General features: G+C 35.7%; 1 protein-coding gene across 1 annotated transcript; it reads right to left on the bottom strand.

Moving 5' to 3' along the window:
- Positions 1-13,682: 13,682 nt before the first annotated feature.
- On the bottom strand, positions 13,683-15,071 carry LOC145661132 (uncharacterized). Its single transcript, XM_081726583.1, has one exon. It carries the CDS (start codon positions 15,069-15,071, stop codon positions 13,683-13,685), a length of 1,389 nt encoding a protein of 462 aa, XP_081582709.1.
- Between the last annotated feature and the right edge of the window lie 838 nt (positions 15,072-15,909).

Consider the following 15,909-nt stretch of genomic DNA (forward strand, 5'->3'; position numbering starts at 1 on the left):
TTATTATTTTCTGCTTTTTAGCGCTTTTATTATTTTCCACTTTTGTTGAAGTAGGTATATTGTTATTTGCATATATATTTTTTTAAATATTATTTTCTGCTTTTAAATGCGTTCTTGAAGTCGGTTATTTTTCTTTAAATAAACGTTAGTTTAATTTTCCAGTGTTTCGTTACTCAGTAGTTTAGTAAGGTATCTAAACTAAAGGTGAAACACTAACCTCGTATAAAATAGGTTTACGTACAAAACATGCGTGACTATGTAACTCAACTTCATTCATAGCGAGCACATAAGATTCTGGGATGATCATTTATTCCACATTCAGTTCCTGCTGAATATACAGCTGGACTTCCCCTAGTTTGATGAATTTCCAGTGATGGACTTGATTCATTCAACGTCGTTGCCTCCAGCTTTTCCTGACGATTCAACAGGAAACACAGCAGCGGAAGTGAAATATCACGGAAGTTATCGAGGAAACACAACGAACACCTGCTGCTAGCATTTACAATCAGCATAAAACCAATGGACACTTCTAAGCCTAGACCTTAAGATCTCTTTAAGTAGAAAGTGGCTATTTACGTTATATCTTCTGTAGTAATATGTACATTGTTCATTGAAATAACACGAGTCACGCAATGTGCTTATTAGAATATTGCTAAATTGAAAAAGTAAAAAAAAAAAAAAAAAAAAAATGGAACATATTTCAAATTACGTAAAGTTGAACCACATCACACTTTACTCATTACTTCTCTTCCATCATTAATTTTTATATGTAATCAAATGTCTTTAAAAACACAACTAGCTAATGATTACGATTCTCCTTAACTGTATGTTATAAATTACAATTAGCTATTGAAACTTAGCTTTATGTTTAACGGCAATTTTCTATATATATATATATATATATATATATATATATATATATATATATATATATATTAAAAATCCCAAATGTCTAGTCTCTAGTACTGATTTCTTTTTTTATTATTATTATTAATATACTGTAAATCTTTTTATGCATATCTCCTGAAAGTCCCAATTGTCTAAATCAGTGGCCCTCCTGATTTCCAAAGGGGGTGCAAGAACTAAAAGGAGTAATTGGGGAGGAAGGGACTATTTAGAGAACGTTTGACGGAAGGAATAGGGCCTATGAGGGAAATGTAAGGGAAAAGATGGCTAATGTAAGACAAAAATTCCCTTTTGATTTATATGCATACACATAGATAGATAGATATAGATATAGATATAGATATAGATATAGATATAGATATAGATATAGATATAGATATAGATATAGATATAGATATAGATATTGATATAGATATAGATATAGATATAGATATAGATATAGATAGATATATAGATATATAGATATATAGATATACATAAAGATATCGAGAGCACTAAAATTTGGATGCATTATAGTGGTTCGGATTTCATTTTAAACTGTGAGTCTACGTCTCATATAGCCTCGGTGCTGAGAAGGGACACTAAATTTCAACAAACAATGGACAAAATCCCAAATAGGTCTGTAATCCTTTCCTTTAACCAAATCGTGAATCTACATCTCTTCCAAATATTGTCGCCAACACGAGACGAAAAATAAGATTTTCTCGTCTCACCTTCTAAATTTTGCAGGTCTCATCTCATCTTGATTTGTCTCATCTCACCCTTTTCTCACTCACTCTGTCTCGAATTTTTTCTCGTCTCGTTTTGAAAACTTTTGCCCTAATTTTTTTTTTATTTAGAAGTTACCAGAATCCTTTCGCGTCACGAGAGGTTCACGAAGGGTTTAATATAACAACATTTAAATCATATTTATTATTATTGTAATATATTGTGTATGACTTGCGCATCTTCAAACGTTGTTAAATGTTTTCATTCTATTCATGCAATTAATGTATCTATTTATGCTATGAATCTATCTATGCTATCTATCTATCTATACTATGAATTATGTAGCACTAAATGTTTGAGATCAAAGACCTGGAGGAAGTAATGTTTCCCACGAGCAGTGGTGCCAATTTCTGAATACCTTTAGTGGGGGGGGGGGAACCAAGCAAAAGTATCCAGTTCCTGAAGGGAGACCAAGCGAACTTTGAGGACCTCGTTACCCCGGATCGGTGCCCATGCCCACGAAATTCGTTAAATTTCTCAAAACGAGACGAGACGAGAAGCAAGACATTTCTCAAAAATTTTTAAAACGTACTTCTCTAATACATACGAGAAATGTCTCGTCTCGTAGACAGTACTAGTTCTGAGCATATACACTATTTTAAATAATGTGTGTATATATTGCTACTAACTACATATTTGTAAATATTAATAAGAAACACGCAATTTAGAAGTAAGAAAGGTTTTCATAGATTGTATCAATAAAAAAAAGCATGAGAATGCAATACAAATTCCTGACGTCAACTGTTTAAAAGAGGTAACAATTTTCGTTTCTTTGCATTAGTTCTTAAGAGAGACAGAATAATAGAAGTACCATCATTAAAGCAGACGTCACACCTTATTCCAATATTATTACTTGTATTACGAAATCTCGCTCTAATCTATTTATTTCTTTTGTTATTATTTAAATCCTGCTAAGTGCTATAGCAAACGAACCAAGACACTTCTTTCTTTTGCGTAAATGCCTTTATTATCTGCTTCTTACTTAAACATTTGTACGTCATCTTCCGTACCTTCCACCATCCAAACACACGTGATCTATTTATCTTAGTAATCTTCAAAATCTACTGTCACGTTTCTGAAGTTATCAACCTCTTAGGCTCTTCTATTGTAATTTCTTAATTATTGCACTTCCAGTCGGTTTGTTTTAATCCTTCTTATTATCGCCTTATCCATCATTGACGAACGAGTGTATTGAATGAAATTTATGACAATAGGTTGTTATAAGTGCGCAATCCCTATGCTCAAATGACGGCATTAAACAACCATATCACACAATGGTCCAATACAAACGGGATGCACATAAACGTAAGTTCAGTATCTATTTACGTAGGGTCAACAGTCCAAAGTTTTCTGGGTCCTTTAAGTATGTTTTCTTAGTAAGTGAAGATAGGGTGCGAAATTTTCACAGTCGATTTGTATGTATATGGGGGAGGGTTTTTATTATTTTTATTTAAGCTTAGCACTGGAAAGTTTCGGCATGGAAAGTTCACATATTTAAACATCCATAATTATTAAACTGTGAAATTACGGTTGCAAAGTTGCCAGATTTTTTTCTGTTTCTTCCCATACCAATAGTTCGCCCATTAATTGTATGAAATACATATGAATTATTGTAATTAATTTGCAAACTTCTGACCATAGTGCCACTTAATTCACTACCAGTAACTCATTAGTTGGGGAGATTTCATTACAACGATAACGTTGTATGTATCATTAGCAATCTGTGCCTATTTACAGAAAGGAATCAGAGGCGAAATATGTGAGCAGTATAATGTATAAAGAAAAAGAAAGACATATAGAGATTTTGAGATATTATTTGTGTAATCAGTAACTAAAATAAGAGTTGTTGTTACTATAGCAACGATATAAATAAATGTACATATACGTCAGGGGACTCTCGGGATAGCTTTTCTGCTCTCATTTTTCCCAGGATACTTCGCGGTCGGTGACGTCACGTGGAGGTATCGCTGTATTTTTCAAAATAAGTAAAATTCTGCATAAACAATAACACTACTGTTTCAAAATGGGGAAAAGTTATCTTACTTGTGCAGTAGCTCATTCTAATAACATAGGAAGCAATACAAACGAAATAATGTTCAATCGATTCCCTAAAAAGGATGAACTTCGAAGAAGATTGATTTCCCGCTGTAAGCGAAAGAACACTTTTAAGGAAAACGCACGAATATGTTCTGCTCACTTTTTACCAGAGGATTATCAAACAGTTTGAAAAAACGAGCTTCTAAGTTTCCTGCAAAAGTAATGTTTAAGATCTGACGCTCTTTCTTCATTATTGATACCAAACTGGCATGAGGGAAAATAAACTAGACACTAGTCAAGTTGAAAAACAGGTGTGTAACAACAATATTAATTTTACTTTTATGACATTTGTTTCTGAGGGCCTGAAGCTTAAGGAGTTTATGTACGTAAAGTGAAGTGGAAGGGGGTATCAACGAGAATATAAATGTATACCCTCATATATTCTTTAGTTTAAATGATATTCGTAAGTATTGTTAAGTATCTGAAACATTATTCTAGCAAAAAGTTCAAAGCGCATTTGAGCAGAACATTCATAGGAACCTATTACGAACCGAACCTTATCTAACTTTACCTAATCTAACCTAATCTAATCTTGTTCAACCGAACCGTACCTGTTACGTACAAATCACATTGATTTTATTCCTTCTCGAATGCCACATCGTGTGACAAAATCATTTGTTGTGATCAAAGTGCACTATTACCATATTCTTCTAATTGAAGGGCCGGTCCAGAGAGGGGGCTAAGCCACAAAAACTAAATTCCGATAAATGGAAGGACAAAGTGTAGGACAAATAACTGCAAATTTTCCCCTGTGAAGGTGGTTCTTTTATGTATGTATACCACTCTATAGATATCTGTGCAACTTGTAACCTATAATACATACTGTAAAATGTGTTATATTGAGTAATAAACAAATATTAGTAATGTAAAGGAAATATTTTGCTGTCACGATTTCTGACAATTTGGTTAATACACACTAAATACAACGGGTTAGGTTAGATTTCTAACCTGACCTAACTTAACATAACCTAATCAAATAGGTTAGGTTAGATTCGGTTATATTAAGTTAGGGTAGATTAGATTTCTAACATAACCTAACCTATGCTAACACAACCTAACCTAATTACATACCCGTTATTACATATCCGGAATCTCTGAAATTTTGAATAATGTTTGCTTTATGTATTTTACTACTTTAAATGCTCTTATTGAGAGGATTGGTTTATGGAAAGTATTTGAACTCCTTCCACCCCTAGAATTTACGTTTCAATGAAAGTGCAATGACAAAAATCCATAATGCCACCCCTTCCCCACGCCCAAAGAGGATGAATTTGCTTTCAAACGGCAGCGGGATGGTCACTATTCATTTCAGTGACCCTGAAAAGCATGGACTGGACACCAATTTCGGCTAAGTTAGTTAGTCCTGGATGCATTAAAGTACCAAAAATCGTTAAAGTTGGTCGAGGAGAGTTCCCCTTAGGATTCGGCCTTTAATCAAAGTAATAAGGGCCAGGTCAACTTATGTACGGTACTAAAAATTATAAAAATCGATCCAAAGCTCTAGAATGAATTAGCGAGTAAACATTATATTCATTTTTATTTGTATAGATAATTAACCATTATTGACGATATTTATATATTTATTACATTATATTGTCTCATCTATGAGTAGAAATAACTCATTATTTGTATTTGGAAAGACAAGGAATATCATAATTATGTTTTGAATCCAGTTTTACGAATAAAACGCGAAGTGTAACAAGCAGGCAAGCGAAAACAATCTTCACAGATACCTCCACATGACGTCACGGACAGCGAGCCAATCAGAACGCTAATCGCGAACTGGGGCTACCTGTTATTTTATATACCTTGCATATACGTAGACATCTTGACGAGAAAATAAGTGTGTGTATGAAGGTCTAGATATTTTAGTGTATATGCAGAAAAGTTAATTATGTACACTTCTCATGATCAAATATTAAAAACCATTTAAGAAAGTGTGAAACGCGTTGAATTATTTTGAAGATTAACTTAAGATACGAACCAGGCCCTTACATCATTCCAAACATTAAGTGGTAGGAATTTCACCTCTTTATCCCAGGATTTCGTACTCTGAGCGAAGGTGCTGTGTCAGTTGCTAAATAGGATTAAATTGTCATTCGTCGCGATTTCCATGAAATAGTAGTAATGAATTCAGATACTTTTATATGAACTCCTTGGTAATATTATAGTTTTTTAATATCCTTGCCTCTAGAGAACTTATGTCCAGCTGGATTGTCTGTGAGGTCACAGTTTGCTGTTCGTATTCTCAGCAAACTGCACGGAAAGAACAAGGAGAAGGTCGTAAATCTAGCACTCATAGAAGACACTGTTAACAGTCGAACAAGGTTCAGTTTATGGTTTTGCAGATACATCACAGACACATACATTAATATAGAAGTCTGCGCAGGCTCGGGCCGAGCCCGCAGGCTTAAACTCGATCCGGCCCGCGGGCCTGACTCGGGCCTACAAAGCATATATCACTTCTGGTCTAGGTCGGGCTCGGGCCGTAAATTTTTAAATATACAACACTATATCTCGGGCCTAACTTTTTAAATATACTGTACAACGATATTTATCGGAACGTTCCTTCTGGAGAACTTTTAAAGCACTACTGTAGAATTAAACCTCCAGTTGTTGTTGTAAATAAAAGTTCTCCAGAAGGAACGGTCCGATAAATATCGTTGTAAATAAAAGTACAATTTACACTTTTTCACATATTTTGATGAACAATTACTTGTTACTTACGCTCTTATTTATTAGAAATCTATTATTACTTAAATGACACAAATTATTGGTATTTGATTCCGTTATGATAACTGCAACGGCTTGTCTCTGTAACATTAAATGAACAATAATTAATATCAACATGCTTCGTAATTGGCACGTTTTGGCAGCTACATTTTTGTCGACAGCATTAATTAATATTCAGACTACCATTCTACAAAATATGAACGTGGTGCACGAGAATGCACATAATGTTTTCAACGCTTTAAGTTAATAAAATATATAAACAATGTGAAAATTTTGCCTGACTTGCGATTCGAATTATAAATTATTACATCATTATTATTAATTTTTCAATTCATACACTTATTCTACTTACCAGTACGATATAGGAAAACTTTACAGATTTAAAAACTATGAACGCGTTCAAAAGTTACAACCGTTTAAACGGACGCGTTGACCTGCTGAAGGGTCTACTAAAAGAGTGGCTCAGGTAGTCGGAATAAAGTAAAAACCCTATTCTATTTATGGATTTGGGCCCTTCTAACATCACTCTAGCCAACTACATAAAAAAAATTCATATATTACTAACTTTCGTTTTTTTACTTTTGGCCAGCTTTTTGCGTTTTCGCCCCACTGTACGGCGCGGGCTGGGATCGAACCAGAGACCCCAAGCACCGAAGATGAACGCTCTATCACTGAGCCACCGCACCCCCCTCTAAGTAGATTTATCTTAAGTGCAGTCATGTTGGAACATAAATGAGTATCTGGAAAATGGCGACTACTGTTCTTTCTACTTTAGAAAATTTCAATCTTAATTTTCTGTATTCGAAATTCCGAGATTTCAGGTTTATTCGTGTCAACAAATCTATTTCAATTATTGTTGCCCACAAGATGAAATACGAGACTAGACAGATGCGAGTAGGGATGCGCACGAGACGAGACAGAATTTTCCTGACAAAATTCAAGTCGAAACACAGCTCTTCCAATAGAGCAATATACATCTTTCCTCTCGAGATATCCATCACTTTTACAGCACATTTTCGAGACAAGATAGCTTCAAATCTTGTCTCGTGAGCATCCCTAGATATGAGAGATCTTCCAATAGAAGCAGATACATTTTTCGAGACGAGACAGCCCTAAATCTAGTCTCGTGGGCAGCGCTAGTTTCATTGACAGCAACTGACGAAGCTCAAGTCTAATTTATCTTATTGACAAACTATTGTGTTACTTCCTTCAGCTATTATAGTATAATTATATACGTATTTATGAATGTAATATTTGCCTATCAGTTTAAATGCACAGTATTTATAGTTTGGATCCTACGTTCAGCTATAGTTCATCTCTTATTAGCGTCGATGGTGAAAAGAACCATAAAGATTGCAAACAAACAAAATATTTCAAGCGGATTGCTTGTCCCTAATTTTAGGAAAAGCAATACCAAAGATCGAGAAACATTTTCTGTACTTAGGAGTCCGTTAGGAAAACTGTAGATTGTGTGGTAAGCATTTAATACATTCTTCATTTTTCTCACTTTCACTCTCTCTGAAAACAGGCATTCTCCTAGTCCTTGAGTCATCAGCTTTTCACTTTCACTACTTTCGCTTCATCTACGGTAATTTTTACTCCCACGCTAAACAGTGTTTTTCATCGCTGCCGCTTTTCAGACTGTTTGTTGTTTATCAAACAGAAATCTTCCTCAGAGTTCATTCCTTTACATAGAGATAGAAGAGTCACGATACGTATGTACTTGCAAAGCCAATAACAAAGTTATCTCACTTAAAACTAAATTCTTTTTATCTTGTTAGGCAATTTTATTATACTATAGCCCTAAAAATAATGTTTTGGCTCACTGTCTAGTGTTTTTGATCTTTTTGTGACAATATCAATGCAGTGCATACCATATTGTACGTGTTACAATAAGAATTCAATTAAACTTTGCAGTATAGGCTTCTGTTGAACACACGTGTCCCAAGAAGATATGTGATAAGAAGTTCTGATAAATTATTATTATTCATTAGTTATGAACATTTTCTGACTATTATTTTTGCTAAAGTCATGAGAACATTCCAAATTTTGCTTTCAAAACAACAATAGTGTACTTGCCCTCGAATTGCAACCTCCACTTGCTCTCTCGTATCAAAATATTTTGATATGCAGTAGTAATATTTATTTATTTATTTATTTACAATTTATAAATACTTTTCAGGTTATTTTTGCAGAAAAAAATTGAAAAGAGTCTCAAACTTTGCATTCAATAAAAGAAAAATTCAAGTAACCTTTCAGCACAAACTCCTCTTGTTCTTCTGAGTGAAAAAAAATGATGAGTGATACTAATAGGTTTTCGCAAGTTATGAACACTTTTCGATTGTTTGGCAAAAGTCGTATAAAAGTTCCCAAATTTTGCATTCAATAATAGAAAAATTAAATTACCCTCATATATATATTGGTTATGAATGCTGGTTATCCAGACGCGCACACCAATATTTTTGTTCGGGGAGGGTCCAATGTCGAAAGATTGGAGGGATCCGGATTGGGTAGATCTCATGTAAATCTGCCCGTTACAGATCAAAATAAAGTATAGTACTTGAAAGTAGTTACGAAGGTTGGAGGATCCGTACCCTTTGTACTCCCTTGTGGGTGCGACGCTGCTGTTATGGCACTCTTTAATTATTATTTTGGAAAAGTTGTGAAAGTGTACCGAATTTTGCCTTTACACAATAAAGATAAATATTTACCATATAGACATTTATACAAACGCCTGAAATAGTGGTATTTATTTTACTATTGGACAGAAGCTGACACGGGGAAAGGGTCATCCCAGACTTCATCAGTAGTGTATCATCGTCTGTAGCACACGGCTTTTCAGGATATGTCTAAAATTCGACTCTTCGCAGATGGGTGCTGTGATCAAAGCAAGAATTCAGCCATGGTAATATACTGTCTTATTGGCTGAGTGTGCTCCAACCCATGTGGAGATTTTTTTTTCAATTCCACAACATTCTTTCCTTCCACCCAAGTTTGTTTTTTGGAGAAGAGATCGAATTTAAATGCTGATATATTATTGTAAAGGCAGATGAATACGTAGAAGTGTTTCAAAATCATGGGATTGTAGTGAAGATGTTTGAGGAGTGCGCACTGTATGACTGAAAACAAGTAGCACTGGAAAAAGAAAATAAAGAAACCAGATCAATGGCACTTCAAGTTTTCTTCTGTGAAGAGGTAGTAAAACTCCAGAGGAACCAGTTATGGACAGAGGTGAACCGTCATACAATATTGGTGTTTACATGACCAAGAAATTACTGAACTCTAGTGTGAACAACGCAAGTTCAGGCAGTCTGAGATCAGACAAGGTCCTGTCAGACAACATAAACTTAATGAATTTACAAAACTACTAATATCACATTTCGGTGCAAATTGAATGGAAAATCACCTGCATTTCTACAGAGAGGTTATTCAATGCAAAACAACAGACGATGAGCTTACAGTTGGCGTCATGGAAGATAACGATAATGTATAGCAAGGATACATTTCGGTTTGTTGACTTTGTGCACTTATTATTGTAATGTAGATTTCTGTACCTTACGTATTAACGTAATGATTTTTATATTCCATTGTCTTAATTCAGTTTTGAATAAAATTCAGTGAGTATTGGTGTACGACCTACAAATGCACCCAATATTAAAGGGAAGAAAATAAACGGTTTCATTTTTTTATACTTTCCTTCAAGTGTCTCTTGTCCGATATATGCTTTCAAAACGTTCCTTGTCCATTCTTTAGTTTCAAAATAACTCTTGTACAAATTAATTACCTTTATTATTTGTTACTTGTGACTTGAATCATGGAATTTGTTTATAAAATGAAGGCTTATTTTATAAAGGCTTAAAGAATTCCTACGCTAAATCTTCCAGCATTTAGTAATTTTTTTGAAATAATTATTATTTTTTTATCATCTACAAAAAATGTTGTCGGATGGACAAGAGACGTTTTGAAAGTAATCTTCACAATTACTATATTTAACAGTAACTAGTGGGGTGATGCTTATGAAGCTTTGTGGTATCACAAATGTTTTCCATGATTATTACAGATTTCGATTATAAGAACATAATGGTACAAAAAAATTCTGATCCGACTTTCGGAATTTCAGATAATCACAATTCTTTGGTATTTTCACTTGAAGAAGCATTGAACACCAAAAATATTTGTCATACGTATCATAGATATCGATGAGGGGAACATGATAATACCAAAAAAAAAATGTGATCTGACTTTCGAAACTGCATATAATCTCAACTCTTTGGTACTTTCACTTTTATTTTTATTTGAGAAGCCTCATAAGATTAAAAATATTTTTTTCATAGTTATTATAGAACACAATCGTACAAAAAAAAAAAAAGCGATTCGACTTCCAGAATTTCAGATAATCGCAATCCCTTAATACTTCAAATAATAGCAATTTTTTTAGTACTTTTACTTTCACTTGAAAAAAATTGCAGTTTTTTAATACTTTTAATTTATTTTACCTGAGAAGTGTTGCGTTTTTTAGTGTTGCGTTTTTTAGTGTTGCTTCAAAAATGTTTTTCACAATTATAGATCTCAATGAGAAGAACATAATGATTTTAAAAACATGGGCCCACTTTCGGAACATGAGATACTTGCATTTTTGGGTGTTTTCACTTGAAAAGAGTTGTGGTATCAAAATTATTTTCCACAGTTATTAAACATCTCGATGAGAGGATCACAATGGGATAAAAAAAAAAAAACGAAACTTGAAATAACTGCAATTTTGCAGTAACTTTATTGTTACCGGTACTTAAAAAATATGAGATTATCTCACGTTCCGAAAGTCAGATAACGATTTTTTTTAATCGTTGTGTTTCTATTCTCGAGATCTATAATAACTGTGAAAAACATTTGTTATGCTACAAGGCTTTACTCTAACAATACAAATTACGTTGAGGAAGAAATCAAACTGCCCAATTGGATTTTTGTTACTGGAAAACCTGTGTTAATGTAGTATATACGTAGCTATAATTTGTAAACTTGATTGATATTAATTATGAAGAATATGGTGTGTAGAATGCAGCATTAAGTTAGTTAAATCCTACGGGTTCATCTTACTGAACTTTTGATGCCAAATTTAAATAACTATTGATATTTTATCAAGATTTCAGTAGTCGTAATTGGTAATAATATCACCAACATTGAAGCAATATATAAAGAGATAAGAATTAAATACTTTATTAATGGTATTTATTTATTTATTTATTTATTTATTTATTTATTTATTTATTTATTTATTTATTTATTTATTTTGCAAGCTAGCCAGCGGCTAGCACCCTGTTAGAGGTTTACGCCCTCTTTTAGGGAAGGGAATTTTATGGACAATGGGTATTGGATGTATGAAGGATGGTCTATGGGAAGGTAGATATCAACTTATCTTTATTTAGTAATCTATAAATAAACATAGGACTTAAGGCTTTTGCAGCCTTAACATTTGGGTTGGTAGACATACAAAATAATACAAAGATAACATATACATAAGATATAATGTAGGTAGTATGAGAAGAAAAATGTAAAACACATAGAAACAGGATGATAAATCAAGAAGCGATGGTTTAGAGATAATGAGAGTTATTAGTCAGATGCAGAAGGAAATAATTTAAACACTAGACCAAAATAGTAGCGATTTGTATGACGATGGAGGTGAGAGATGAGATGAGGTGCAAAACACGCCACAACACATAGGAAATGTTAAATAGAGAAATGAGAGCATCTTCTTGCCTAGGGGCGGCTCTAGGCTATGATGTGGACAAGGGGAGCCCATATTAGTGAGAGGAGAATCACTGTGCAGTAGATGGAGTTATGAATGGGTGATGAAAATGAGTATGGAAATCATCGAGGAGGTTTAAGTCTGGGTGATTCGGTGGCAGTGTGTAACAATACAGGGTGAATAATAATGATAGTGGCGTATGCATATATCGAGAAGGCGTGGGATGAACTGCTAAATGGTGCATGGTATCTATAAGAAGACGATGATGATCGTGGTAACGTTTAGTAAGATAAGTAAGTCTGAGTTTTTCGATATGGTACTGCAATGTAGGGAATGTGATAAGACTGTAAAGATGTTGGGTAGGGCTGGGTAATTTGATTCTATGTGCAATTCGGAAGGCATGACGTTCAAGTATTAGGAGTTTGTGGTAAAATCTGGTTGGGGCAGATACCCAGGCAGTGTGGCCGTGTGTGAGAGTTGGGCGGAGAAATGCTTTATAAGTAGTGAAAACAGTGGCTGGTTTTAAACCCCAAGTAGTGCCAGTTAAACGTTTTAGTAAATTTAAACGATTGTATGCTTTACAAGTAATTGATGCCAGATGCTGCTTCCAAGTTAGATGTCGATCGAATGTTACACCTAGATATGTTGCTGTCTTACTGGCTTGTATGGGAATCTGGTCAACCTGAATGTTTAGTCTATTTGGGTTGCGGCGAATTCTAGTTGACTTTTTGGGTGGTAGAAATACGACCGCTTGTGTTTTTAAAGCGTTAATGTGAAGATGCCACTTCGTGCACCAGAGACAGAAATTGTCTATAGCTGTCTGTAGAAGCGTATTAATTTGTTGCATGGTATTACCCAGTGCAAGAAAGGCAGTATCGTCAGCGTATTGAAATATGTGCACTTTGTCCGGAAGTGGAGGCATATCGGTGACAAACAGAAGGTACAGAAGTGGAGATAATGCCGAACCTTGTGGAACACCAGAGAGGAGAAAAGTGGGATGAGATAACTTATTGTTGATAGAAACATATGCAAGTCGGCCAGTCAGAAAATTGTAAATGATTCGAATATAAAGGATAGGAATATGAAGGCGAATAAGTTTGTAAATGAGACCCAGATGCCAGACCTTGTCAAATGCTTTTTCTAAATCGAACAAAACGAGACAAGACGGTTTGATAGAATTATAATGATTAGTGATCAAACTAGACAGACGTAGCAGTTGATCATTGATGGAGAAAGCAGGTCGGAATCCGGCTTGATAAATAGGAAGTATGTGGTGTTCGGCGAGATATTGATGAAGGCGTTTGACCAAGATTCGTTCCAGGATTTTACTGAATGTGGATGTGAGCTGTATGGGACGATATGAGGAAACATCGTCCAATGGCTTGTTTGGCTTTGGAAACATCAGGGTTTTCGACATTTTCCAGGTGGTTGGCTAATACCCAGTGCGAAGAATAAAAGTGTAAATCGTAGCTAGAAGGGTTAGTAAGGAGATAGGACTTTCCTTGATATGGCGATACGTGATGTTGTCAAAACCAGATGCAGAATTACGTTTCCGGGTAACTACGGTTCTGATATCGTCTACAGTAATAGGAGAAGCTAATGGTGTGTCAAGCGGAAGAGAGTGAATTATGCTGGGTTGTAACTGGTAAGCAGCGAGATTGATCTTTTCGACAGGATGAGATGCATGCTCAGGAGGTTGTGTTGTGAATATGCGTTGTAGATTGTCAGCAAAAGCGTTTGCTTTTTCTACATCGTCTTGTGCAGGTGAGTTTTGGATTAAAAGTGGATATGGCGTCCTGGTGTATTTGCCACACAGCGCATTGAATCGTTTCCAGTACTTGGAAGGATGATTAGTGTCTGAGATTTTGTTACAAGTTTTTACCCAACATCGAAGTTTATAAGCACGTATGTAGTTACGTACTGTGCGTTGTAACTGTTTGTGGTGACGCAATGATTCTGGATTTTGAGTGAGAGTATACTCACGATAAAACTGACGTGAACGTGTTATCATTGTGAGGTAATGAGGCGGTAAGTTGGGTTGATATGGTCTAGAGGTACTGGTAGGTATGGACAAAGTACTGGCTTTCTGGATGGAAGATGTAATTGCGTCTATGGCAGCGTACATATCGTCCTCTGTTGAGGGCGCTGTAAGATGAGCGGTGGAAGTGGAAAGATGACTCTTGTATCTGTCCCAGTTTGCTTTATCGAAGCGAAGGCTTGTGGAAAGAGTAGGTTGGGTTTGATGTGTGTTTGAGCTGTGAGTGTTGATAGAGAGTTTGATTGGGACATGGTCGCTGCCAAGGAGATCTAAAACTTCTATGAGGCTGCGTGAGGCAAGATTTGCCGACGTGATGACTATGTCTGGCGTTGTATTTGATATGGGGCGAGTTGGTTTGGGAAGATCGTGAATAATCCCAGTGGTATGAGTGGTGATGAAATTTCTGAAGTTCGTTCTGTCCTGCTCTGTCCGGCTGTGCATATTAAAGTCTGCCATAATGATATAATGGTTGAAGTTGTCGGAAATGAATTGAACAAATGCGGTAGGTAATGGATGATCAGGCCGTATGTAGATTGTTGCAACAGTGACAGTGAGGTTTCTAAAATAGAGTGATATGATAACGTATTCTGGAAGATGAGGAGTATTGCAGATGTGGCGGCGGTGAAGAATCTTATGAAGGAAACCAATGGCCGTACCACCATGGGCACGTTGAGCTGGTAATTTGAAGTCATCGCGTAACAAGGAATATCCGGGTATGCGACATGTTATAGAGGGTATTAGAAATGTTTCGTTCAGCGGAAAAGCGCTGGCATGTTCTTCCATGAGTAATGTTTCGAAGAGCACTTTGTTTTGTCGAAGAGAACGGATGTTAAGATATAAGAACACCAGAGCCATGGTTGGAAGTATCAGGTATGGAAGTATGAAAATGGACTGTGTTCCCAGAATAGGTGGCAGTAAAATTGATATTGAATGTAGATTTGGCTGCTTGAATGATCTGTTGAAGTATGTGTGGTCGTTGAAAGGGTTGAATGTTTTGCATTGCCAAAGTGAAGAACGTCAGTAGTTGATTGCGAGTGATTGGAGAGTCTGATGGATGATGATGAGTGATAGGTTGCTCAGGAGTACGAAGTGGAACGACAAGCTCGGAATGATCCTTTTGTGGTTCAGGTTTGCCTTTACATCTATAACTGTATGCAGGATGTTGTTCTTGACAAGTAGGGCATTTCGGAGGAGAGTTTAGATTCGTACAAGCACGTGTAGAGTGCGGTCCAGAGCAATAACCACATTTATGTGTGTTGCGACATTCAGCAGTAGGATGCGTGTTATACTCTTGACATTTCTCGCAACGCACTGGCAATGGTGGTGAGGAACGAGATGGTTCCACTCGGTGTTTGATCTGATAGATAACGGCTCCGTTCGCTAGCAGATCGTCAATCGTTTCCTGGTGGGAGGTCAACACACGAACCATATAGGTAGGGCCTCGATCGTTCTTGATCCGGATGGTTTTGGTGATTGTATGCCCTTCGAATTTCAATTCCTCTAAGATTTCCTCATCAGTGTATGAAGGATCTACTCCTCGAATGACCACTGAGAGCAAGGGCGTACGCCTAGGAGGAGGTGCCTGTTTACAATGGTTGTCTTGTAATGATGTTAATTGAGC

Source organism: Thermobia domestica, chromosome 9, assembly GCF_964235325.1.
Source record: "Thermobia domestica chromosome 9, izTheDome1.hap1.1, whole genome shotgun sequence".
Lineage (NCBI taxonomy): Eukaryota > Metazoa > Arthropoda > Insecta > Zygentoma > Lepismatidae > Thermobia > Thermobia domestica.

Coding starts and splice junctions, on each gene's coding strand:
- LOC145661132 (XM_081726583.1), bottom strand. CDS start 15,071: ATGGAAGAACATGCCAGCGCTTTTCCGCTGAACGAAACATTTCTAATA.